The sequence below is a fragment of the Ranitomeya imitator genome, chromosome 3, assembly GCF_032444005.1.
Source record: "Ranitomeya imitator isolate aRanImi1 chromosome 3, aRanImi1.pri, whole genome shotgun sequence".
Lineage (NCBI taxonomy): Eukaryota > Metazoa > Chordata > Amphibia > Anura > Dendrobatidae > Ranitomeya > Ranitomeya imitator.
Window position 1 is genome coordinate 30,027,309 of NC_091284.1, and position 27,560 is coordinate 30,054,868.

Below are 27,560 nucleotides of genomic sequence, written 5' to 3' on the forward strand. Positions count from 1 at the left end.
GAAAATACAAAACACCACATCTGACTAAAGACATGGAGGGTATATCTGCATCTCCAGAGACACAGCAAGGCTGCAAAAAATACTTCACAGACAAAGCTGGACAAGACAAAACATGGAAATGCACAGAACTATAAGGTCCACTGCAGGTGGACAGCAAAAACAAAGCCAGGACTTATCTTTGAAGCAAAGCACAGCGAACAGGAGTGACCAGAAGGGATGTGAATCCTCCAAAAACAATGGATAACTGGCAGGGACTAAAGAGTCCTGCAAAGCTATATACCCCAGTCAGTTTTGCAATTAGTAGATACACCTGTCCAATCCTGCAGTCCAGGCACAACTGCATTACCCTCTACAACCACCTGAGGGAGCCCAAAAGCTGAATTCACAACACACCACTAAGGGGACCTCATCACATACAGACTAACACAGCCAACTCAAGGATGGGCTTAGTATTTAAGAATGTTTTTTCTGGTAGTTGACAACCCCTAATAAATATATACAGTAATAGTAGTGGTAGTACATGTGGAGAAGCTCTCAGATGGGAGACGAGTCCATTCATTCTATTTGGAAATAGGCCCAGAAAATAAAAAGAAAGGAAAAATCAATGTCTTTTTGTGATGTGATCCAAGTTGACTTTTTATTAATTATCTTTAGATTATTATTATTATTATTTTTATTTTTTTATCTCCATTTACGGTAGTTCTGAATGCCTCTTTGCTTAGAGACATATGTGTACGTAAGTGCAAATTTCCTTTGTGATTCTAAAATTAAGTGAAACAGGTTCTGCCACCACTAGGGGGAGCTCAGTGCAGATAGATTTTATTATTGAGATGAATGGAAACTGAATCAGTCTTCAGTGAGCTCCCCCTAGTGGTGGCCATTATCACTACACTTTGATTCCAAGTAAACCAATTTAGCAGAAACCGCAGTTTAATAAAAAATAATCTGTTTATTGTCTTCAGCTTAAATAGCATCATAATAAATAAAAAAAAAAGTATACATATTATTTCTTTACGCATTGCACAGTATAACCATTGTTTTAAAGCATCATACACATATACATACACCATCATTGATAATACGCCACCCAAGCGATCCCAGTGCTGTTCCCAGCCAACTATAAAGAATTAATCGACCATGGAAATGAATGGGAGTTATGGGCTGTCATTTTTGGCACCGCCAGGGTAACATGTAGAACATATAGTTCCATACCTTATAATATAAATGCAATCAATGCATATTAATATAATAAAAAATACAATATATATTATACTATCATCATGTAAACCGAGGAGAGCGACATTTGTTCTTTACGACAATACGGGGATTTTCATCGATCCCTATATTGATTATTTGGCACATTATTGGCTGATTACGGCCCCATAGAAAAATAGTGCAAAAAAAATAGTTCCAAATATATCACTATAACGAGTAATCGGAGGTTTTCGGAACTGATATAAAATATGACTGATACAGTTTATTCCCGTCATACTAGGTAGGAATAGCAGGAGTCCTATACGATCACAGCCAGGTCCCTTATATATAGTAAATCCCTTTAATCCGGCATCTGAATTCTGTAAATCCAGATCTATTTGGTGACTTAACGTTCCGTTTTCCCTATAAATGTTTGTAGGAGGAGGCTATAATGTTCTCCGTGTAGGGCGAGAACCTCCCGGCTCTGTTCTTGGTGTATATCCACAAGGCGGACAACACTACGACAATTAACAAGAAGACTCCGAGCAGGACGGCGACGACGATGGTGGCCGTCCTCCAGCTGCTGTCTTCGCTTGGCGTCGTGGTCGGGGTTGTGATTATCGCTGCAATCAAAGGTAAAGATGCGTTAATGTCATCACTTGTGGGCAGCATTCGCAGATTATTTTTGCTTTTTATACTAATACTTGTGTATGGAGTTTGCTATTATATATGTCCTTTATTAACTTAAAGAAAAATAAAACCATAAAAAGCAGTTTTTTTTCTGTTATTGACATCAGGTGTCGCTGTTGTCACATTATATTAGCAATGATACCTCATGTTGCGCCTTGCAGAATTTTATCTGTACGGTATTTTGTCAATTTTGTAGGATATTATGGCACTCATGCGAGGACAATCGGGTTTTAATTGTGTGGTTTTTTTTTAAATATAAGAGGTCCTTGCATGCAGCTGTATACAGTTCTTTACTACCTGTAATAATAATTTATTATTATATTTACTACCTGTATAAATCCATATGTAATGAGCTCCCTCTAGTGGAGGTTGTATAAATCTAGTGGTGTTTGCATGCAGATATATACAAATTTGTATTACCTGTATAAATCCATATGCAGTGAGCTCCCTCTAGTGGTGTCTGCATGCAGATATATTCAGTTCTTTACTACTTGTATAAATCCATATGCAGCGAGCTCCCTCTAATGGTCACTGTATAAACTCATATGCAGTGAGCTCCCTCTAGTGGTGGTTGTATAAATTCAAATATAGTTAGCTCCATCTAGTGGTGACTGTGTAAATACATATGTAGTGAGCTCCCTCTAGTGGTGGCTGCGCAAGTACATACAGTTCTTTACTACTTATATGAATTCATATATAAGTGAGCTCCATCTAGTGGTGGCTGCATGCAAATATATATAGTTCTTTATTACTTGCATAAATCCATATGCAGTGAGTTCCCCCTAGTGGTGATGATATAAATTCATATGCAGTGAGCTTCCTCTAGTGGTAGCTGTATATATCTGTATGTAGTGAGCTCCCCCTAGTGGTGACTTTATATAGATCTGAATGTAGTGAGTTCTCCCTAGTGGTGGCTGTATAAATCCATATGTATTGAGCTCCCCCTAGTGGGGGCTGCATCCAGATATACAGTTAGGTCCATATATATTTTGACAGAGACAACATTTTTCTAATTTTGGTTATAGACATTACCACAATGAATTTTAAACAAAACAATTCAGATGCAGTTGAAGTTCAGACTTTCAGCTTTCATTTGAGGGTATCCACATTAAAATTGGATGAAGGGTTTAGGAGTTTCAGCTCCTTAACATGTGCCACCCTGTTTTTAAAGGGGCCAAAAGTAATTGGACAGATTCAATAATTTTAAATAAAATGTTCATTTTTAGTACTTGGTTGAAAACCCTTTGTTGGCAATGACTGCCTGAAGTCTTGAACTCATGGACATCACCAGACGCTGTGTTTCCTCCTTTTTGATGCTCTGCCAGGCCTTCACTTCGGTGGTTTTCAGCTGCTGTTTGTTTGTGGGCCTTTCTGTCTGAAGTTTAGTCTATAACAAGTGAAATGCTGCTCAATTGGGTTGAGATCAGGTGACTGACTTGGCCATTCTAGAATATTCCACTTCTTTGCTGTAATAAACTCCTGGGTTGCTTTGGCTTTATGTTTTGGGTCATTGTCCATCTGTAGTATGAAATGATGACCAATCAGTCTGGCTGCATTTGGCTGGATCTGAGCACACAGTATGGCGGCTCTGAATACCTCAGAATTCATTCAGCTGCTTCTGTCCTGTGTCACATCATCAATAAACACTAGTGACCCAGTGCCACTGGCAGCCATGCATGCCCGCGCCATCACACTGCCTCCGCCGGGTCTTACAGATGAGGTGGTATGCTTTGGATCATGACCTGGACCACGCCTTCGCCATACTTTTCTCTTTCCATCATTCTGGTAGAGGTTGATCTTGGTTTCATCTGTCCAAAGAATGTTCTTCCAGAACTGTGCGGCTTTTTTAGATGTTTTTTAGCCTTTTTATTCTTGATGCTTATGAGTGGCTGCACCGTGCAGTGAACCCTCTGTAGTTACTTTCATGCAGTCTTCTCTTTATGGTAGATTTGGATATTGATCCGCCGACCTCCTGGAGAGTGTTGTTCACTTGGTCGGCTGTTGTGAAGGGGTTTCTCTTCACCATGGAGATTATTCTGCGATCATCCACCTCTGTTGTATTCCGTGGGCGCCCAGGTCTTTTTGCATTGATGAGTTCACCAGTGCTTTCTTTCTTTCTCAGGATGGACCAAACTGTAGATTCTGCCACTCCTAATATTGTAGCAATTTCTCGGATGTTTTTTTTTCTGTTTTTGCAGCTTAAGGATGGCTTGTCTCACCTGCATGGAGAGCTCCTTTACCGCATGTTTACTTCACAGCAAAACCTTCCAAATGCAGCACCACACCTCAAATCAACTCCAGGCCTTTTATCTGCTTAATTGAGAATGACATAACGAAGGGATTGCCCACACCTGTCCAAGAAATAGCCTTGGAGTCAATTGTCCAATTACTTTTGGTCCCTTTAAAAACAGGGTGCTACATGTTAAGGAGCTGAAACTCCTAAACCCTTCATCCAATTTTAATGTGGATACCCTCAAATGAAAGCTGAAAGTCTGAACTTCAACTGCATCTGAATTGTTTTGTTTAAAATTCATTGTGGTAATGTCTATAACCAAAATTAGAAAAATGTTGTCTCTGTCCAAATATATATGGACCTAACTGTATACAGTTCTTTGCTACCTATATAAATCCATGTGTAGCGAGCTCTCTGTAATGGAGGCTGTATAAATCCATATGTATTGAGCTCCCCCTAGTGGTGGCTGTATATATCTGTATGTAGTGAGCTCCCCCTAATGGTGGCTTTATATAGATCTATATGCAGTGAGCTTTCCCTAGTGGTGGCTGTATAGATCTGTATGTAATGAGCTCCCTCTAGTGGTGGCTGTATAAATCCATATGTATTGAGCTCCCCCTAGTGGAGGCTGTATAGATCTGTATGTAGTGAGCTCCCTCTAGTGGTGGCTGCATGCAGATATATACAGTTCTTTACTACCTGTATTAGTTCATGTGTAGTGAACTCCTCCTAGTGGTGGTCTCATGCAGCTGGAATTGCACTGATATAATATGAAGTATAAACATTACTTACGTGACTTTACAGTGACTGAGACATCTGTACGGAAGATTCCTTGGGCACCAGTTCTCAGAGCGTTCTCCATTACAGTTGAGCTAATTGGCGAAGATGAATTTAGGATGGACACAAAGTAGGCAACGATGCTGCCCCGCCGGAAGCCCACTATGGCAATCTCGAAACTGCTCTCATTCAGCGCCATCCTCATGTGATTTGTTAGCTGCAAAGGGAAAATAAATTGTCAGTCCGCATAAGGTAAGTCCATAGTTGATACCACGAGTTCCCAATATTAGCCTTAGTCCATATGCACGAGACAATGAAGCTCGCGGGCCCCAATGCAAATTCTCTAACATGGCCCCCAACTGTCATGAGCCTTTAGTATTATATCTACGCCCTTGGGCCGTGCTGGTTTCATCGTTACTTACGTTGCGGGTGAACAGTATGGAGAGATTTCTATAGGCTTCACTGGATGGATTATAGTAGTCTTTGGTGAAAGTAAGGTTCTTCATCAGGATGGAGGATGGGATTGCCTGTTTACCTGTGGAAAGTAGAGAAGGACCATTAGAGATGATGACGTGGGACACTTGGAGGGTCAACCAATTTGGAAATCTTATTTTCGTGCACTCTAGTAATAAATTCTATGCTAATAGAGGAGAGTCATGTAATTTGGATCTTCATCTTTTGTTTAATGCGAACATCTGTGTAACGCGTTTTTCTCGGACGGCATGCTGACCCACGAAGTTTGGTCATTTCATAAACACATCAATTTAAAAAAAAAAAAGTGATTGATGATTCCGATCCGTGAGACCCATCCGACGGCGCTCGAATGACATCCCAGCGCACGCCGACATCTGCGGACGCAGACAACGGAGAAGATGGAGAAATTAAGCTCTCCATCTGCGCACCTGTGAATCGGATCACAGTAAACTGACGCTCGGATGAAACTCCGATTACGGTTTGTGCTGAGGGTCATTACCATAATCGATCCGATTTTCTCAGAAGAGAGAATCATCGCACCTTAAAAATGTTTCTAAACCTTTTCTGGCATCAAATTTGGGAAATGCGGTCAACCCTAATACATTTTAAGAGTGGAGAAGGAATGGAATGTGTTGGTCCTTGGGAATTTTTAGTCCAGCTCCTTGAACAGTGGTGGTGATGGTCGGCCCACTTGCCTGCAAGACCCCAATACCTTCAACTTGTACAGGACAGGTTCCCAGTAGTTGTGGTCATCAGCAAAATGTCCTATCAAAGGTTGAAGGAGAAGCTGCAATGGGCAATCAGCAGGGGAGATGCCCCAGGTTCTGGGTGCATAGGAGGGCATTAAAAAGGCACGTTCAACTTTGGCCAGGGTTATTAAACCGAAATTCTGCCCTGGTTTAGGGAAAGCCCAGCTACTACTCTGCAGTGAGTGCTAATTTAGGGGCAAAAAGTTGCCCCAATTCCTTGACCCCTTACACATAGAGTACAGTTATATATCCATTCTGTAATACCCCAGACAAGTATCGGAAATCAATATAAGTTTATAACGTGGAGACAATTTTGGTAACTGGGAAAAAAAATAAGAAGGTAACTATCAGTATGATAAATGGGGATGTAGCAGAGCCGAAAGTGTGTCTAAGTAAAGGTAATAAAGTAGAATGACCTGCGATACACGTATAAAACATCCTGTTACAACATTGACATTTGTGAAATGACAAACTGGGCTCCGCTGCACAAATGATAAATAGGTGTAGCCGATACTTACTAGCACATATATTGACTTTGGAGTCAAAGTTGCAGGTGGATGCAGAGCAGAGCGTGGAATCGCTATAACAATCGACAGGTTCTGGAAGATAAATGACATGATTGACGATTGCCATCTACATAATCAGGTCTGCCAGTATTCTCCTTAGTGACATAAGCTGGAAGAACAAGTCGGTCTTGTCCGCTCCGTGCGGAGTATAATACATCCCATATAATGACTGGGGTATAACGCGGGCAGGCCGGCGCCAACTGTACAAAGAGATTTCAGGAATTTTTTATTCCGCATGTTCATTTATTGGGTCCAAGGAAAGATTGGTGACAACAACTAATTTAATAGATTTCTGAATGGGAAATTATCTGGTCTGGAGAAAACTACTAAAGAGCAAACAAATTACGGTACATTGCATTGTTATATATGTATCTCTGCATTCAGGATCCTGGGAAAGCTGGATACCCCCCTGACAATAAAGGGGGGGCCTCTGTGCAGGATGAGTGTCTGGCCACCAATTCTGTAAAGCCTCACTCACATGTACAAACACATTCATACACATGGTTATTCACACTATGCACACATAGACACATTACACACCAACATACAGAGTACACAAGCATGTATAAAATGAGCGTATATACATTATGCACACATGGAACACAAAAAAAAGGCACAGTAAAACCAAAAAATACTCTGTTGCAAAAAATATCACCAGTAAACAGCAAGTGCTAATAAAAGGATGGAAAAACACAGCGTATTTGGGTGATACGTTTTTTTGCAAATATACATTTTTTTTTTGCAAAAAACGTATTAACCAAATAACCTGTGTTTTTCCATCCTTTTATTAGCACTTGCTGTTTACTGATATTTTTTGCAACAGAGTATTTTTTGGTTTTACAGTGCCCTTTTTTTGTGTTCCAGTTTCTTGGTGGTGTGAACAATGTCCATACAGGCTTGTTCACCGTGTGCACAGCTCATGTGTTTCTGTTTTACACAAGCACACATGGTATACACATATATGTGCATTAAATTACACGTTACACACACATATACACATTGCACTGGCATATATACATATATAGTACACACATATACAACATCCATATGCACATGAGTACATTACACACAAATGTACAAATTACATATATATATATTCACATTATGCACACATAAAATATGCACATTACACATGCATATACCTAATACAAACATATACAGTACATACTAAACACACACACATATAGGAACATTTATAGACAATACAAATGCATATACATAGTACAAACATAAACATACTAAACACGCACATATATTTACACATGCACACAATATAAATGCATATACTCATTATGCACACATAAAATATGCACATTACATATGCATATACGTAGTACAAACATATACAGTACATACTAAACACACACACACATATAGGAACATTTATAGACAATACAAATGCATATACATAGTACAAACATAAACATACTAAACACACACACATATATATACACATGCACACAATATAAATGCATATACACATTATGCACACACAAAACATGCACATTACATATGCATATACGTAGTACAAACATAAACATACTAAACACACATTATATACATATATATGCAGTACATACACACAATATAAATGCATATACACATTATGCACGCATATGCATAATACACCCAAATTCACACACACGTATAATATGGATTAGTAGAAAAAGGAGATTGACGTTTCAGAATAGACCACACTGATGTAGAATGGAACAGTAATGTTGTAGTTTTTTTTAACGCGCTTCGTGCTCGCCCCCTTCTTCAAAAACAAACTACGTAGCACAATCATGCACACTACACATGCATATGCACAGTACACACATATAATAATAATTTTATTTATATCGCGCCAACATATTCCGCAGCGCTTTACAATACACATATACATATTAAACGAACACACACACTTAAATATATATATACACACAATACACATTATTCATACACATGCACATTACACACATAGTCACATTACACATGCGTGTAAACAGTATGTACATTACACACGCATATACATGCATAGTGCACACATATACAAGTATAGAAAAATATTCACCCACAATAGCATAACAGTGACATAAATATAGGGTAACGAGAAGCTATGGGGTGAGAAGGGACCTCATTTTAGGCTATCTAGAACCTTTAGTCCCAGCACTGTACATGTAGTTATAACATGGGGGATCGTCCAGGATGTACTGTGGGAATGTTTGTCATCTTCCTAGTGCTAATAGACTCACACAAAGAAAATATTGACTCAGCTTCACGGGAAGAAAACCTTCTATAATAAGGATAAGAGAATAAGTTCAGATGCAGGCTGGGTGTAGGAGGGTCACTGGGCCGTGCCAAAAGCTTCTGCCCGACACCTGGGCAGACAGTCACCGGTATATGAAATCCAGGTCGCCATGAAATATCTATGTAATGTCTGATTCACGACAATCCGCGCTCCTCATGCTGCTATTATGTCACAATCTATGGGGCTGATTCATAATTTTTGCTTTTTAATGTAATTTTTCTGTCAAAATTTATTAATTTTGCGCCTAATGCAAGGAAACATTGAACATTTTGTGAATTCAGCAGATTTTAAAAATTTCCGCCGATTTACAAAAAAATGCACAATTTTTCCACTCCTGACATCTTTGAAGTGTAGTTTGGGCAGAAAAAAAAATTGCACTTTTTATAACAGTCTGTCGGCATCATTTCCTCTGTTTTAGACACCCAAAAAGGAAGAAAATTGTTAAGACGACGGCAAAATATAATTTTAAAGAAAATGGAAATGGAAATGGAAATTAGGTCAAAGGCAAAAAAAAGGGAGAAATAAGCCACAATGTCATCATAATTACAGTGTCTTGGTCATATAATCAAGGGGTGTAGGTAAAAGAGGTGCAGAAGCAGCTGTGGCCCTCTTAGAGCTGTACTTTCACATATAAGTGGACACAAGTGGCACATGGTAGGTGGGCAGCATTAAACTTGGGTTTATTAAAAGGGGATATATCTAAGTAAATGTATTTTAGAGACTCAGTTTCTGTAACGTGTTTTTGTGGGTTTCTCAGTGACAGAAAACCTGCATATAAACAGAAAGGCCTAAGCAGAACCAATCAGATTCCAGCTTTCATTTCCCAAGCCCAGGTTATAAAATGAAAGCAGTGATTTCATTGGTTGCTATGGGCAACACCTTTGCCTCATGAGGCCTAGTGTTTTTCTTGTTCACAAAAGCCTCCATTTTCATAACCCCAAAGAATACAGAAAAAAATGTCATAAACATGAAGTGCCTCGCCTTTCATATGAATGATTATTGTCTATTCATTTACTACAGTAAATCAGATAATCCGCTAATAATCGTGCAGCTTAAAAAAGTCTAACAGTTCCCAGAGAGGTCAAAGGGCAATTGCAGACCCATAATTATCACTAATTATTGCATACATCCTGAGTTGTATCCGGGCTCTGTTTGTTGCAAACTATAGGTTACATTCCCACGGGACCTTATGAAGTGGAATTTTCCCATTGAATTTAATGTGGATTTTCTTCACATTTCACCCTTTGCTTAAATATAAGCCCCTGTACCCCTGAAGAAGCCAGATTAAATGTGAAACTTGTCGGCGAGGGTGCTTGCGTGAAAGGTCAGGCAGCACAATTTAGAAATATCTTATTAATACGGCGGGCAAAGGAATACTACGTAATGGATTTTCCACAGGCAAATCCTCTGCAAAAAATGCACCGTATATGCATTGTGGGAACATACACTAAGGCCTCCTTCACTTACATTTGTTTTTTCATTAAGGCTTCCTTTACTGGCATTATTTTTTTTAGTATTCTTTTCTGTGTTTTTACTTGTTTTCCTTTAACAGTCATTTTTTTGTCATTCCCTTTATAACATGCGTTTTATGATGCTTTTTAAATCCTAGTGCAGCGCCCCAGGGTCCTGGTCGTGGCAGTAATATCATTCTCCTCTAGGGGGGAGTGATGTTACGTTTGGAGGCAATAAAGGAGATCTCTTTACCAGGTATCACAAACATGCAACACATTTCATACTCCAGTCCACCAGGGGGGCTATGCTCCTATTTATTAGGGCACTCTTCACAATTAGGTAAAACTGGTGGTCTGGATAGGAAGTTAGGCAGAAGCGAGCTGGGCTTCACTCAGGCAGATGCTGGCTGAGCTTCGGCTCAGGTAGTTGGTCCCTGACAGGGGCGGGATCCTGTCAGAGGCCTAGACAGAAGGACACGGAGCTGCGCCTGCCCCACATGCGGCAGCCCCTAAGAAAGGACACGAACAGAGAACTGTATTGTAGAGGGTGAGAAACGAAGTCATAGCAAAAGGAGTGGAAACCAGAAGGAGTTCTGTCCTGCACAGGCTGCCTCCTTCTGAGGCGCAGGATCCGGTAGCCGAACACCGAGGGAGCAACAGTCCTTTATGCCTTGCTCCAGAGACCAGCAAGACAGCTAATTTCACGTTACTGAACCGCCCCATACCCAGGAGGCACGGTGGCACCCCTCAGAGGCCGGGGCGTGCTAGAGTCCCTGTAAAAAGCCACAGGCCACCAGTCATACGGGTTGTCCTATCCATCCGGGGGACAGAGAGAGAGAGACATAAAATCTAGAACATCTACAACAGTTGTGAGGACCTTATGAGAGGTTCAGCAGTAAGGTACTACAACACCCAGGCGCTAGAGGAAGGCTACTGATTTCCACCTGGATAAGGGGACTCTGGATTTGCCTTCGGACTGGCCGGACTTTGCCTGCCCTGTGATCTGGTGCTCTTGACTGTGGATGCTGAAGTCTACAGTAAAAGGTAAAGAGACTGCAACCCTGTGTCCCTGTTCTTCACTGCGCCTCTCACCATCCACCATCTACACACTGGGAAGCCCTGGGGATACACTTCACCTGTGGGAAGGTATACCATCTAGCTGCCATAACATCATCCCAGCGGACCCCTTAAAGGGAACCTGTCACCCCGTTTTTTGAGATTGAGCTATAAATACTGTTAAATAGGGCCTGCGCTGTGTGTTCCTATAGTGTATGTAGTGTACCCCGATTCCCCATGTATGCTGAGAAATAACTTACCAAAGTCGCCGTTTTCGCCTGTCAATCAGGCTGGTCAGGTCGGGAGGGCGTGGTGACATCGGTGGTTCTTCCTCAGCTTTACGTTGGTGGCGTAGTGGCGTAGTGGTGAAGACACAGCGCGCGATCTGCGCTGTAATCCCTTGCATCGGTGGGGGCGGCCATCTTCCTGGGGCCGCGCGTGTGCAGATCGAGTGCTCTGCTGCACGGGGCTTCAGGAAAATGGCCGCGGGATGCCGCGCGTGCGCATTAGAGATCGCGGCGGCCATTTTCCCAAAGCCGAGATGCAAACTCGGCTTTGGGAAAATGGCCGCCGCGATCTCTAATGCGCACGCGCGGCATCCCGCGGCCATTTTCCTGAAGCCCCGTGCAGCAGAGCACTCGATCTGCGCACGCGCGGCCCCAGGAAGATGGCCGCCCCCACCGATGCAAGGGATTACAGCGCAGATCGCGCGCTGTGTCTTCACCACTACGCCACTACGCCACCAACGTAAAGCTGAGGAAGAACCACCGATGTCACCACGCCCTCCCGACCTGACCAGCCTGATTGACAGGCGAAAACGGCGACTTTGGTAAGTTATTTCTCAGCATACATGGGGAATCGGGGTACACTACATACACTATAGGAACACACAGCGCAGGCCCTATTTAACAGTATTTATAGCTCAATCTCAAAAAACGGGGTGACAGGTTCCCTTTAAAGCAGCGTCGGTCACCCTGACCGAATACCACGGGTGGCGTCACGAACATTTCCCCTTTTACCACAGACCTCCCGAGGGCCACGGACCGGGTCAGCCACCGTGACATCCCCCTGAGAACCAAAGGACCCGGTACCGAGTACCCCACAGCCCACGAGGGCGCTCCACTATGGAGATACCTACAGTGAGCTGCAATTTTTTTTTAATATCATAAACCACATAATATAGGTTGGTAGATTTTTTAACTAATATACCGGTAGTTTTTTTAAAATAATAAAACTCAAAAAAGGCTGGTAATTTTTTTAAACTAATATCGTCTTTTTTTGTTTGTTTTTTTATAATATGTCAATTGATAAAAAAAACAGGCTAAGGCTACTTTCACACTGGCGTTTTTTGACAGACGTCGCAATGCGTCGTTTATGGCAAAAAACGCATCCTGCAAAGTTGTTTGCAGGATGCGTTTTTGCCCCATAGAGTAACATTTGCGACGCATTGCGACGCTTTGCCACACGTCGCAACCGTCGTGCGACGGTTGCGCCGTGTTGTGGCGGACCGCCGGGAGTTTTTTGCTCCTGACGGACCGCTTTTTCCGACCGCGCATGCGTGGCCGGAACTCCGCCCCCACCTTCCCGCACCTCACAATGGGGCAGCGGATGCGCCGGAGAAATCCATCCGCTGCACCCGTTGTGCAGTGCGTCAAACGCTAGCGTCGGAATCTCTGCCCAACGCATTGCGACGGGGAGATTCCGACGCTAGTGTGAAAGTAGCCTTAAATTGTAAAATAATATATTATTCAGCTTTACTATAAATGTTATATCTTCTCCCTCCTCTGGCCATTTTTAGAGTTCTGCATGGCGCCACTTTATCTGGCGGTATAATACAGTGGCTGACCCTGATTGGCTAACCCTGAGAAACCCTACTGGGGAGCGTAGCGTCAATATAATCCCCCTTTTTTTTACTGTTTTGACAGCCACGTGGGTTGTCAACCCAACTTTCCCAAACTCCTATATAGGAAATCTGCTAAGGGATAGTTTGTCATTCAGGGGTCGTGCAAAGCTGGGTGACCTCGGCTCTTTTCTATCCATTGTCTATAGGGGAAGGGGCATGCTCCTAATTCTAGACATGCAGATATTGATGAGATTGTATAAGGAGAGGCTTTAGTAAATGGAGGGTTTGCGCAGAAATGAAGGTTTTCTGATCTGCACTGGTTAGTTCTGCAGAACAGGTAACGCCGATTCCCCCGAATAAAGTCCGAAGCAGTGAAAATACAGAGATGCCAAGCTGCACTCACCTAAACAGTCCTGTCCGGCATTGGAGGGGGTGAGATCCTGAATTCCTGGGTAGCACTGACATGTATAGCTTCCATTAGTGTTGGTGCAGGCCGCCAGCACTGAGCACGTGTTAGTATCTGCCTCTTTACACTCATTTATATCTGTGCAGGAACATAAAATATAAACCAATGTGAAATAAAAAAAAAAAGCCATACTAAAATAAAAAATTATATAGTCATAACTTTGCTGATATCACAATGTGGTACCTCCAAGAATGGAGCTTCCTTTTAGGGTATGTGCACACGTCAGAATTTCTAGCAGAAATTTTCTGACAAAAACCGGACATTTCTGCCAGAAATCCGCATGCGGTTTTTTTTCCGCATTTTTTTGCGCGTTTTTTGTGCGTTTTTTTGTGCGTTTTTTTTTTTTCCCAATGCATGATATAGCGGGAAAAACACAAAAAATCCGCAAAATTAATGAACATGCTGCTTTTTTTTTACCGTAATGCGGTTTTTTTTACGTGGAAAAAAACGGTGCAGACCGGTGCTGACCCTTTCACTGCCAGCATTAGTACTCCAAATGATTGCGTTTTGAAATCAATGCAGCTAAAGGCAGGCAAAACTAAATGAAGAAATTAAGACAAATCCCTAAAATAAAGTGCTACAGTATTTACAAAATATTATCACTTTCCATGCTGGACAAAATTATATAAAATAAAATTAATTAATACTTTAAGACAAGTTATTAAAGGGGTAATTGTGTGTTGTTTTTTTTAAATTAACAGGTAAGTACAGTTCTAATATCACACACATACACCAGAGCAGCCAAACAGTGGTCTCATCCTGTTCATACAAGCATCACCACTGAGGTTAGTGATTGGCTGCAGTGGTCCAATGAAAGGAGTGTACATGATCAAGCAAGGATGTAAATAAAGATTGTCAAGACCCCCAGGAGCCACCACTGGAAAGTTGGGTAAAATAAAAGATAATTATCTTTTTTTTTTTTTTTTTTTTTTTTTTTTTTTTTGGGGGGGGGGATTTTTGCTCTTTTTAATACATTGCTTTTTAAAACCCAGATAGCACATTTAAAGGGTGACTCCACCCAAGCGGCATCACCTACTATTCTCGGACTCCTAACATCACAGAGGAGGATTTGTAAAAGCAAATACTGTGAATATTTTGTCTTGTAGTGTCCGTACTCACCTACACAGTCCCGCCCGGGGCTGGAGGGGTTGCGATCTTCGGTTCCTGGATTGCACTGACATTGATAGCTGCCAACATTGTTGGTGCAGGTCGCCAGCTGGGAGCAGTTGTTGCTGCTTGCCGTGGCACACTCGTCTATATCTGCACAAGATCACAGAATATAAACCAATGTGAAATAAAAAACATAGTCTTAGTAAAATAAAAATAAGATATTGTCATAACTCTGCCCATATCACGGCTTCCAAACCCCTGCTATACCCCAGTCTATTCGCCTGCCTTCATCTGCATTGATATCAGAACTGGAGTACAGATGATGGCAGTGACAGGGACAGATTAGCACGTGTTTCACTAACCCTGGAGGGATGGGGGTAACAAAAGTTGAATATTGTTTTCATGGTTTTTTTTGCTTTTTAAACACATTGTCTTCCTCTTAAAACCCAGATAACCCATTTAAAGGGTCACTCCACCCAAGTGGCATCACCTACTATTCTCGGTCTCCTACCATCACAGAAGAGGTTTTGAATATGAAAATACTGTGAATAATTTGCCCTGTAGTGTTCGTACTCACCGACGCAGTCCCGCCCGGGGCTGGAGGGGTTGTTATCTGTGGTTCCTGGATTGCACTGACATTGATAGCTGCCAACATTGTTGGTGCAGGTCGCCAGCTGGGAGCAGTTGTTGCTGCTTGCCGTGGCACACTCGTCTATATCTGCACAAGATCAAAGAATATAAACCAATGTGAAATTTAAAAAAAAGTGAAAATAAGATATTGTCATAACTCTGCCCATATCACTTCTTCCAAACCCCTGCTATACCCCAGTCTATTCTACTGCCTTCATCTGCATTGGTATCAGAACTGGAGTACAGATGATGGCAGTGACAGGGACAGATTAGCACCTGTGTTTCACTATCTCTGGAGAGGCAGGGGAAATAAACGTTCAATATTATTTTCATGTTTTGGGGATTTTTGGGGGGATTTTTTAACATATTGTCTTCCTTTTAAAACTCAGATAACAACTTAAATCCAAATCCACCCAAGTGCCATCACCTACAGTGGGTATGGAAAGTATTCAGACTTCTTTAAAGTTTTCACTCTTTATTTGATTGCAGCCATTTGGTAAATTCAAAAAAGTTCATTTTTTTCTCATTAATGTACTCTCTGCACCCAATCTTGACTGAAAAAAAACAGAAATATAGTGATTTTTGCAAATTTATTAAAAAAGAAAAACTGAAATATCACATGGTCATAAGTATTCAGACCCTTTACTCAGACACTCATATTTAAGTCACATGCCGTCCATTTCCTTGTGATCCTCCTTGAGATGGTTCTCCTCATTCATTGGAGTCCATCTATGTGTAATTACGCTGATAGGACTTGATTTGGAAAGGCGCACACCTGTCTATATAAGACCTCACAGCTCACAGTGCATGTCAGACCAAATGAGAATCAGGAGGTCAAAGGAACTGGCCAAGGAGCTCAGAGACAGAATTGTGGCAAGGCACAGATCTGGCCAAGGTTACAGCACAATTTCTGCAGTACTCAAAGATCCTAAGGCCTCCATAATCCTTAAATGGAAGAAGTTTGGGACCACCAGAAGTCTCCCTAGACCTGGCCGTCCAGCCAAACTGAGCAATCGTGGGAGAAGAGCCTTGGTGAGAGAGGTAAAGAAGAACCACAAGATCACTGTGGCTGAGCTCCAAAGATGCAGTAGGGAGATGGGAGAAAGTTCCACAAAGTCAACTATCACTGCAGCCTCCACCAGTCAGGCCTTTATGGCAGAGTGGCCCGATGGAAGCCTCTCCTCAGTGCAAGACATATGAAAGCCACATAGAGTTTCCTAAAAAACACATGAAGAACTTCCAGACTATGAGAAATAAGATTCTCTGGTCTGATGAGATGAAGATAGACCTTTTTGGTGATAATTCTAAGCGGTATGTGTGGAGAAAACCAGGCACTGCTCATCACCTGCCCAATACAATCCCAACAGTGAAACATGGTGGTGGCAGCATCCTGCTATGGGGGTGTTCTTCAGCTGCAGGGACAGGAGGACTTGTTGCCATTGAAGGAAACATGAATGCGGCCAAGTACAAAGATATCCTGGATGAAAACCTCCTCCAGAGTGCTCTGGACCTCAGACTTGGCCGAAGGTTCACCTTCCAACAAGACAATGACCCTAAGCACACAGCTAAAATAACAAAGGAGTAGCTTCAGAACAACTCTGTGACCATTCTTGACCGGCCCATCCAGAGTCCTGACCTAAACCCAACTCAGCATCTCTGGAGAGACCTGAAAATGGCTGTCCACCAACGTTCACCATCCAACCTGATGGAACTGGAGAGGATCTGCAAGGAAGAATGGCCGAGGATCCCCAAATCCAGGGGTGAAAAACTTGTTGCATCATTCCCAAGAAGACTCATGGCTGTACTAGCTCAAAAGGGGCTTCCACTCAATACTGAGCAAAGGGTCCGAATACTTACGATCATGTGATATTTCAGGTTTTCTTTTTTAATACATTTGCAAACATTTCTACATTTCTGTTTTTTTTTTCAGTCAAGATGGGATGCAGAGTGCACATTAATGAGAAAAAATTAACTTTTTTGAACTTACCAAATGGCTGCAATGAAACAGAGTGAAAAATTTAAAGTGGTCTGAATTCTTTCTGTACCGACTGTACTATTCTCGATTTGAAAAAGCAAATACTGTGAATATTTTGTCCTGTAGTGTCCGTACTCACCTTCACAGTCCCGCCCGGGGCTGGAGGGGTTGCGATCTTCGGTTCCTGGATTGCACTGACATTGATAGCTGCCAACATTGTTGGTGCAGGTCGCCAGCTGGGAGCAGTTGTTGCTGCTTGCCGTGGCACACTCGTCTATATCTGCACAAGATCACAGAATATAAACCAATGTGAAATAAAAAACATAGTCTTAGTAAAATAAAAATAAGATATTGTCATAACTCTGCCCATATCACGGCTTCCAAACCCCTGCTATACCCCAGTCTATTCGCCTGCCTTCATCTGCATTGATATCAGAACTGGAGTACAGATGATGGCAGTGACAGGGACAGATTAGCACGTGTTTCACTAACCCTGGAGGGATGGGGGTAACAAAAGTTGAATATTGTTTTCATGGTTTTTTTTGCTTTTTAAACACATTGTCTTCCTCTTAAAACCCAGATAACCCATTTAAAGGGTCACTCCACCCAAGTGGCATCACCTACTATTCTCGGTCTCCTACCATCACAGAAGAGGTTTTGAATATGAAAATACTGTGAATAATTTGCCCTGTAGTGTTCGTACTCACCGACGCAGTCCCGCCCGGGGCTGGAGGGGTTGTTATCTGTGGTTCCTGGATTGCACTGACATTGATAGCTGCCAACATTGTTGGTGCAGGTCGCCAGCTGGGAGCAGTTGTTGCTGCTTGCCGTGGCACACTCGTCTATATCTGCACAAGATCAAAGAATATAAACCAATGTGAAATTTAAAAAAAAGTGAAAATAAGATATTGACATAACTCTGCCCATATCACTTCTTCCAAACCCCTGCTATACCCCAGTCTATTCTACTGCCTTCATCTGCATTGGTATCAGAACTGGAGTACAGATGATGGCAGTGACAGGGACAGATTAGCACCTGTGTTTCACTATCTCTGGAGAGGCAGGGGAAATAAACGTTCAATATTATTTTCATGTTTTGGGGATTTTTGGGGGGATTTTTTAACATATTGTCTTCCTTTTAAAACTCAGATAACAACTTAAATCCAAATCCACCCAAGTGCCATCACCTACAGTGGGTATGGAAAGTATTCAGACTTCTTTAAAGTTTTCACTCTTTATTTAATTGCAGCCATTTGGTAAATTCAAAAAAGTTCATTTTTTTCTCATTAATGTACTCTCTGCACCCAATCTTGACTGAAAAAAAACAGAAATATAGTGATTTTTGCAAATTTATTAAAAAAGAAAAACTGAAATATCACATGGTCATAAGTATTCAGACCCTTTACTCAGACACTCATATTTAAGTCACATGCCGTCCATTTCCTTGTGATCCTCCTTGAGATGGTTCTCCTCATTCATTGGAGTCCATCTATGTGTAATTACGCTGATAGGACTTGATTTGGAAAGGCGCACACCTGTCTATATAAGACCTCACAGCTCACAGTGCATGTCAGACCAAATGAGAATCAGGAGGTCAAAGGAACTGGCCAAGGAGCTCAGAGACAGAATTGTGGCAAGGCACAGATCTGGCCAAGGTTACAGCACAATTTCTGCAGTACTCAAAGATCCTAAGGCCTCCATAATCCTTAAATGGAAGAAGTTTGGGACCACCAGAAGTCTCCCTAGACCTGGCCGTCCAGCCAAACTGAGCAATCGTGGGAGAAGAGCCTTGGTGAGAGAGGTAAAGAAGAACCACAAGATCACTGTGGCTGAGCTCCAAAGATGCAGTAGGGAGATGGGAGAAAGTTCCACAAAGTCAACTATCACTGCAGCCTCCACCAGTCAGGCCTTTATGGCAGAGTGGCCCGATGGAAGCCTCTCCTCAGTGCAAGACATATGAAAGCCACATAGAGTTTCCTAAAAAACACATGAAGAACTTCCAGACTATGAGAAATAAGATTCTCTGGTCTGATGAGATGAAGATAGACCTTTTTGGTGATAATTCTAAGCGGTATGTGTGGAGAAAACCAGGCACTGCTCATCACCTGCCCAATACAATCCCAACAGTGAAACATGGTGGTGGCAGCATCCTGCTATGGGGGTGTTCTTCAGCTGCAGGGACAGGAGGACTTGTTGCCATTGAAGGAAACATGAATGCGGCCAAGTACAAAGATATCCTGGATGAAAACCTCCTCCAGAGTGCTCTGGACCTCAGACTTGGCCGAAGGTTCACCTTCCAACAAGACAATGACCCTAAGCACACAGCTAAAATAACAAAGGAGCAGCTTCAGAACAACTCTGTGACCATTCTTGACCGGCCCATCCAGAGTCCTGACCTAAACCCAACTCAGCATCTCTGGAGAGACCTGAAAATGGCTGTCCACCAACGTTCACCATCCAACCTGACGGAACTGGAGAGGATCTGCAAGGAAGAATGGCAGAGGATCCCCAAATCCAGGGGTGAAAAACTTGTTGCATCATTCCCAAGAAGACTCATGGCTGTACGAGCTCAAAAGGGGCTTCCACTCAATACTGAGCAAAGGGTCCGAATACTTACGATCACGTGATATTTCAGGTTTTCTTTTTTAATACATTTGCAAACATTTCTACATTTCTGTTTTTTTTTCAGTCAAGATGGGATGCAGAGTGCACATTAATGAGAAAAAATTAACTTTTTTGAACTTACCAAATGGCTGCAATGAAACAGAGTGAAAAATTTAAAGTGGTCTGAATTCTTTCTGTACCGACTGTACTATTCTCGATTTGAAAAAGCAAATACTGTGAATATTTTGTCCTGTAGTGTCCGTACTCACCTACACAGTCCCGCCCGGGGCTGGAGGGGTTGCGATCTTCGGTTCCTGGATTGCACTGACATTGATAGCTGCCAACATTGTTGGTGCAGGTTGCCAGCTGGGAGCAGTTGTTGCTGCTTGCCGTGGCACATTCGTCTATATCTGCACAAGATCATAAAATAAAAACAAACGTGACATTAAAAAGAAAGAGTAAACTCATTCTGTCAGTGAATCTAATACTAAAATACATCACCGATGCGGTGGCTCAGCCGTACCTTCACATGTGATCCCTGGGACATTGGGACTGGTGTCAACAAATCCAGAAAAGCATTCACAACTGTATAATCCATTATATGGTGTGCAGGCGGCATTCTCCGAGCATCCATTCAGCCCAGACACACAGCTGTTCTGAGCTGCACAAATAAAACATACAATATAAGTCAGAAATACATGTTATTATCTATATAGTAGTTATATTCTTGTACATAGGGGCAGCATTATAGTAGTTATATTCTTGTAAATAGGGGCAGCATTATAGTAGTTATATTCTTGTACATAGGGGCAGTATTATAGTAGTTATATTCTTGTAAATAAGGGCAGCATTATAGTAGTTATATTCTTGTACATAGGGGCAGTATTATAGTAGTTATATTCTTGTACATAGGGGCAGCATTATAGTAGTTATATTCTTGTAAATAGGGGCAGCATTATAGTAGTTATATTCTTGTACATAGGAGCAGTATTATAGTAGTTATATTCTTGTACATAGGGGCAGTATTATAGTAGTTATATTCTTGTACATAGGAGCAGTATTATAGTAGTTATATTCTTGTACATAGGGGCAGTATTATAGTAGTTATATTCTTGTAAATAGGGGCAGCATTATAGTAGTTATATTCTTGTACATAGGGGCAGTATTATAGTAGTTATATTCTTGTACATAGGGGCAGTATTATAGTAGTTATATTCTTGTAAATAAGGGCAGCATTATAGTAGTTATATTCTTGTACATAGGGGCAGTATTATAGTAGTTATATTCTTGTACATAGGGGCAGCATTATAGTAGTTATATTCTTGTAAATAGGGGCAGCATTATAGTAGTTATATTCTTGTACATAGGAGCAGTATTATAGTAGTTATATTCTTGTACATAGGGGCAGTATTATAGTAGTTATATTCTTGTACATAGGAGCAGTATTATAGTAGTTATATTCTTGTACATAGGGGCAGTATTATAGTAGTTACTGTATATTCTTGTACAAAGGAGCAGTATTATGGTAGTTATATTCTTGTACATAGGGGCAGTATTATAGTAGTTATATTCTTGTACATAGGAGCAGTATTATAGTAGTTATATTGTTGTACATAGGAGCAGTATTATATTTGTTATATTCTTGTACATAGGAGCAGTATTATAGTAGTTATATTCTTGTACATAGGAGCAGTATTATAGTAGTTATATTCTTGTACATAGGAGCAGTATTATAGTAGTTATATTCCAGTACATAGGAGCAGTATTATAGTAGTTATATTCTTGTGCATAGGGGCAGTATTATAGTAGGTATATTCATTTATATAGGGGCAGTATTATAGTAGTTATATTCTTGTACATAGGGGCAGTATTATAGTAGTTATATTCTTGTACATAGGGGTAGTATTATAGTAGTCATATTCTTGTACGTAGGAGCAGTATTATAGTAGTTATATTCTTGTACGTAGGAGCAGTATTATAGTAGTTATATTCTTGTGCATAGGGGCAGTATTATAGTAGGTATATTCATTTATATAGGGGCAGTATTATAGTAGTTATATTCTTGTATATAGGGGCAGTATTATAGTAGTTATATTCTTGTACATAGGGGCAGTATTATAGTAGTCATATTCTTGTACATAGGAGCAGTATTATAGTACTTATATTCTTGTACATAGGAGCAGTATTATAGTAGTTATATTCTTGTACGTAGGAGCAGTATTATAGTAGTTATATTCTTGTGCATAGGGGCAGTATTATAGTAGGTATATTCATTTATATAGGGGCAGTATTATAGTAGTTATATTCTTGTATATAGGGGCAGTATTATAGTAGTTATATTCCTGTACATAGAGGCAGTATTATAGTAGGTATATTCTCGTACATAGGAGCAGTATTATAGTAGTTATATTCTTGTACATAGGGGCAGTATTATAGTAGTTATATTCTTGTACATAGGAGCAGTATTATAGTAGTTATATTCTTGTACATAGGGGCAGTATTATAGTAGTTATATTCTTGTACATAGGGGTAGTATTATAGTAGTCATATTCTTGTACGTAGGAGCAGTATTATAGTACTTATATTCTTTTATATAGGAGCACTATTATAGAAGTTATATTTTTGTTCACAGTGGGCAGTATTTGTTACTTTTTTAGATAAGATGTTCATTAGTTTGATCCGCTTCAGTAAGCTTTGAAAGGTATCAGTAACCCTTAGTGTAATCCTTAATACAAAAATCGTATGTAACAGTGATTGCTTCGTAGTACAGGCCCAGTGTCAGATGCTGAACTACTGCCAGATTTTGATGAGAACGTTTATTTCTCTTATTCATGTCATCTGTGTGTTATCTAGAAGTATCTGCCAGTATGAAGTCAGGAAGGAGGACAATTTTGCACCTGGCTGAAATCCGAGCAGGACATCCTCTCAGTAGTGCAGCCTCCGGCTTTGGGCCTGTATCTTCACTCCTAACACAATATTTCTACGCACCGTCATACGTGTAAGATCTCGGATCAATCACCAGGGCAGAGCTTTGATTTAGGGCATCAGTGAAATCTGCCCTCACATTTTCCAACGTGATATTGTCAGCGACGTTGGTGATAATGTCGTAATCCACAATGATGCTGCCACTGGTCAGGCTGTTCAACACAACTCTCATTCGACCAGAATTAATCAGGTTTCTCAAAAGATCGCTCAGGAAGTTTAGTAACTGGAAATTAAAAGATAATCGAGAGACAGAACGTTAGGACCTGTGATATTCAGCCCAATGCATAAATTCTACTTTCAATGCAGAATTATGAATTCAGCTCTGGAGTATCATTTAGAGTAACCTATGTACAGAGGATGAATCGAATGTATATATAATGCTTCTGTACCCTTGGTTTATTTGTACCGCATACTTAGATCCAGATTAGCCACTTTCACAAGAAAGTAAGTGTACATAACCTGTCATCATCTCACGGCTGAATCATGTCAGTAAATATTTGTCTTCATAAGGAACTATTGTAAAAGCTGAATTACTGCGTTAACACACATCTACATAGTTGCCGCATGTGTCAGCGGTGCCAGTGCCTCCGGGAAATGTCTGACACGAAAATAAGAAGCTACTGCAATAATTGGTCACAATAATGTTATTGAAGCAAGCATATTATATCTGATATAGATAGTATGATAGATATATAGGTACTAAATATGCATAAGGACATATAAGACAGGGACCAGCTGACAAATATAAATACAAAAACAAAAGGCACAACCAGCCATAAAGTCCCATAAAATAGAATTTTATTAAACAACTATAAAAGCCATACAAACAAGGTATAACAATGCTAACAAGGGGATAGACACACAGTAAGAATGGCCATAGCACAAAAACGGGCACAACCCATCCAGATCAAACCCGCCTAGCTGTATCACCGGGACCTATAAAAATAAGTGCCCATCGCTATATAAAAATACACAAGGACAATGCCATAGCATGGGGCGTATAAATGAATACATACATACCCAGTGTACACACACAGAAGCGGGCTGGACCTGCGGCTGGACCCCACACCGACGCGCGTTTCAGAGCGCAAGCTCCTTCATCAGGGGGTCATACATATATATAGATATTTAAAGGAGAAATCTCTCATTTGAGACTGGTCAGGAGGGCGGTAGAAGGCGGTCTGGGGTATAAAGAGGCTGGCATAATTCTGTGTCTATCTATCAGCGGCGTACATAAAAATCATGGGGCCCCCCTCCTAAACAAAAATCCTTTATAATTGGCGGGGTCACAAAAGTGAATATCTCACAACTTTGCAGCCCTTACAAAGTCATTTTCCACATGGTATGATTCCCCAACTGTGATCACCACACAGCCCTCCATACAGTATAATGGCCCCCACACAGCCCTCCACTCAGTGTGATGGCCCCAATACAACCAACCACACTGTCTAATGGCCCTTACTAGTATAATGCCATATTAGAAATAATATAGTGGCCTCCACCCAGCCATCCTGACAGCATACTGACCCCACACAGCCCTCCATACAGTATAATGGCCCCCACACACCCCTCCACTCAGTATGATGGCCCTAATACAACCAACCACACTGTCTAATGGCCCCTACTAGTATAGTGCCACATTTGAAATAATATAGTGGCCTCCACCCAGCCATCCTGACAGCATACTGACCCCACACAGCCCTCCATACAGTATAATGGCCCCCACACACCCCTCCACTCAGTATGATGGCCCCAATACAACCATCCACACTGTATAATGGCCCCTACTAGTATAGTACCACATTAGAAATAATATAGTGGCCTCCACCCAGCCGTCCTGACAGCATACTGACCCCACACAGCCCCCCATACAGTATAATGGCCCCGACACTCCCCTCCACTCAGTATGATGGCCCCAATACAACCATCCACACTGTATAATAGCCCCTACTAGTATAGTACCACATTAGAAATAATATAGTGGCCTCCACCCAGCCGTCCTGACAGCATACTGACCCCACACAGCCCTCCATACAGTATAATGGCCCCCACACCCCTCCACTCAGTATGATGGCCCCAATACAATCATCGACACTGTATAATGGCCCCTACTAGTATAGTACCACATTAGAAACAGTATAGTGGTCTCCACCCAGCCGTCCTGACAGCATACTGACCCCCACACAGCCCTCTCCAAAGTATTCCCACTGTATAATTGCTTGCATACAGTGTAATGGCCCCGAACTAGCCCTCCAATCAATATAATAGCCCTCCAAACAGTATAATGGTCCCCACATAGCCCTCTAAATAGTATATGGCCCCCACATAGCCTTCTAAATAAATAAATGGGCCACACATAGCCCTCCTTACAGTATAATGGGCTCCATATAGTGCTCCATACAGCATAATAGGCTACATATAGTGTTCCATCCAGTATTATTGGTACCATATAATGCTCCTTTCAGTATTATGGGCCCCATATAGTCCTCCAAAAAGTCTAATGGGCCCCATATAGTCCTCTAAAAAGTCTAATAAGTCCCATATAGTGCTCGATACAGTATTATGGGCCCCATATAGTCCTTTATACATGAAAAATGATAATGTCTGTAAAGTGCTGTGGAATATGTTAGCGCTATATAAAAATAAAGATTATTTTTATAAAAAAAATAAAAAATACTCACCTCTCCCATTCCCCCACAGCTCCAGTCTCCTCAGCATCTCCTGATCATCTGCACGGCTCAGCACAGAGGGCACCCGCTGTCACAGAGCTCAGAGGCAGAGGAAGAATGATGGGAGAGGGAGCATCAGCTGAAGGCTCCCTCTACCATCATTTTTTTCAACTTTATCGGCATCGAGGACAAGATGTGATAACCGGCCCCCCACAGGCCACATAGAGTCCGCGTGGTCTGCCACCATCCCAAGGGTATCTATCTATCTATCTATCTATCTATCTATCTATCTATCTATCTATCTATCTATCTATCAATCTATCTATCTATTATCTATCTATCTATTATCTATCTATCTATTATATATCTATCTGTTATCTATTATCTATCTATTTTAATTATATATCTATATGTTATCTATTATCTATCTATCTACTATATATCTATCTATTATCTATCTATTATCTATCTATCTATTATCTATCTATATATCATCTATCTATTATCTATCTATCTATCTACAGTATCTATCTATCTATCTATCTGTTATCTATCTATTATCTATTACAGTGGGGCAAAAAAGTATTTAGTCAGTCAGCAATAGTGCAAGTTCCACCACTTAAAAAGATGAGAGGCATCTGTAATTTACATCATAGGTAGACCTCAACTATGGGAGACAAACTGAGAAAAAAAAATCCAGAAAATCACATTGTCTGTTTTTTTAACAATTTATTTGCATATTATGGTGGAAAATAAGTATTTGGTCAGAAACAAAATTTCATCTCAATACTTTGTAATATATCCTTTGTTGGCAATGACAGAGGTCAAACGTTTTCTGTAAGTCTTCACAAGGTTGCCACACACTGTTGTTGGTATGTTGGCCCATTCCTCCATGCAGATCTCCTCTAGAGCAGTGATGTTTTTGGCTTTTCGCTTGGCAACACGGACTTTCAACTCCCTCCAAAGGTTTTCTATAGGGTTGAGATCTGGAGACTGGCTAGGCCACTCCAGGACCTTGAAATGCTTCTTACGAAGCCACTCCTTCGTTGCCCTGGCGGTGTGCTTTGGATCATTGTCATGTTGAAAGACCCAGCCACGTTTCATCTTCAATGCCCTTGCTGATGGAAGGAGGTTTGCACTCAAAATCTCACGATACATGGCCCCATTCATTCTTTCATGTACCCGGATCAGTCGTCCTGGCCCCTTTGCAGAGAAACAGCCCCAAAGCATGATGTTTCCACCACCATGCTTTACAGTAGGTATGGTGTTTGATGGATGCAACTCAGTATTCTTTTTCCTCCAAACACGACAAGTTGTGTTTCTACCAAACAGTTCCAGTTTGGTTTCATCAGACCATAGGACATTCTCCCAAAACTCCTCTGGATCATCCAAATGCTCTCTAGCAAACTTCAGACGGGCCCGGACATGTACTGGCTTAAGCAGTGGAACACGTCTGGCACTGCAGGATCTGAGTCCATGGTGGCGTAGTGTGTTACTTATGGTAGGCCTTGTTACATTGGTCCCAGCTCTCTGCAGTTCATTCACTAGGTCCCCCCGCGTGGTTCTGGGATTTTTGTGATCATTCTGACCCCACGGGGTGGGATTTTGCGTGGAGCCCCAGATCAAGGGAGATTATCAGTGGTCTTGTATGTCTTCCATATTCTAAATATTGCTCCCACTGTTGATTTCTTCACTCCAAGCTGGTTGGCTATTGCAGATTCAGTCTTCCCAGCCTGGTGCAGGGCTACAATTTTGTTTCTGGTGTCCTTTGACAACTCTTTGGTCTTCACCATAG

General features: G+C 41.4%; 1 protein-coding gene across 2 annotated transcripts in view; it reads right to left on the bottom strand.

The window, feature by feature from the left end:
- Nucleotides 1-929: 929 nt before the first annotated feature.
- The window catches only part of LOC138672570 (pneumococcal serine-rich repeat protein-like), a 52,450-nt gene continuing 25,819 nt past the window's right edge, over nucleotides 930-27,560 (bottom strand). The window contains exons 5-16 of one of the 2 annotated variants that reach the window (XM_069760681.1): nucleotides 23,100-23,319; nucleotides 20,635-20,772; nucleotides 20,381-20,521; nucleotides 18,215-18,355; nucleotides 17,647-17,787; nucleotides 15,480-15,620; nucleotides 14,912-15,052; nucleotides 13,730-13,870; nucleotides 6,636-6,716; nucleotides 5,317-5,429; nucleotides 4,910-5,111; nucleotides 930-1,817 (exon numbers count right to left, since the gene is read on the bottom strand). In XM_069760681.1, the coding sequence (XP_069616782.1) occupies nucleotides 1,618-1,817; nucleotides 4,910-5,111; nucleotides 5,317-5,429; nucleotides 6,636-6,716; nucleotides 13,730-13,870; nucleotides 14,912-15,052; nucleotides 15,480-15,620; nucleotides 17,647-17,787; nucleotides 18,215-18,355; nucleotides 20,381-20,521; nucleotides 20,635-20,772; nucleotides 23,100-23,319 (1,800 nt within the window). In that variant the 3' untranslated portion in view covers nucleotides 930-1,617. The remainder of the gene's footprint in view (nucleotides 1,818-4,909; nucleotides 5,112-5,316; nucleotides 5,430-6,635; nucleotides 6,717-13,729; nucleotides 13,871-14,911; nucleotides 15,053-15,479; nucleotides 15,621-17,646; nucleotides 17,788-18,214; nucleotides 18,356-20,380; nucleotides 20,522-20,634; nucleotides 20,773-23,099; nucleotides 23,320-27,560) is intronic. The other variant, XM_069760682.1, reaches the window with a different exon arrangement.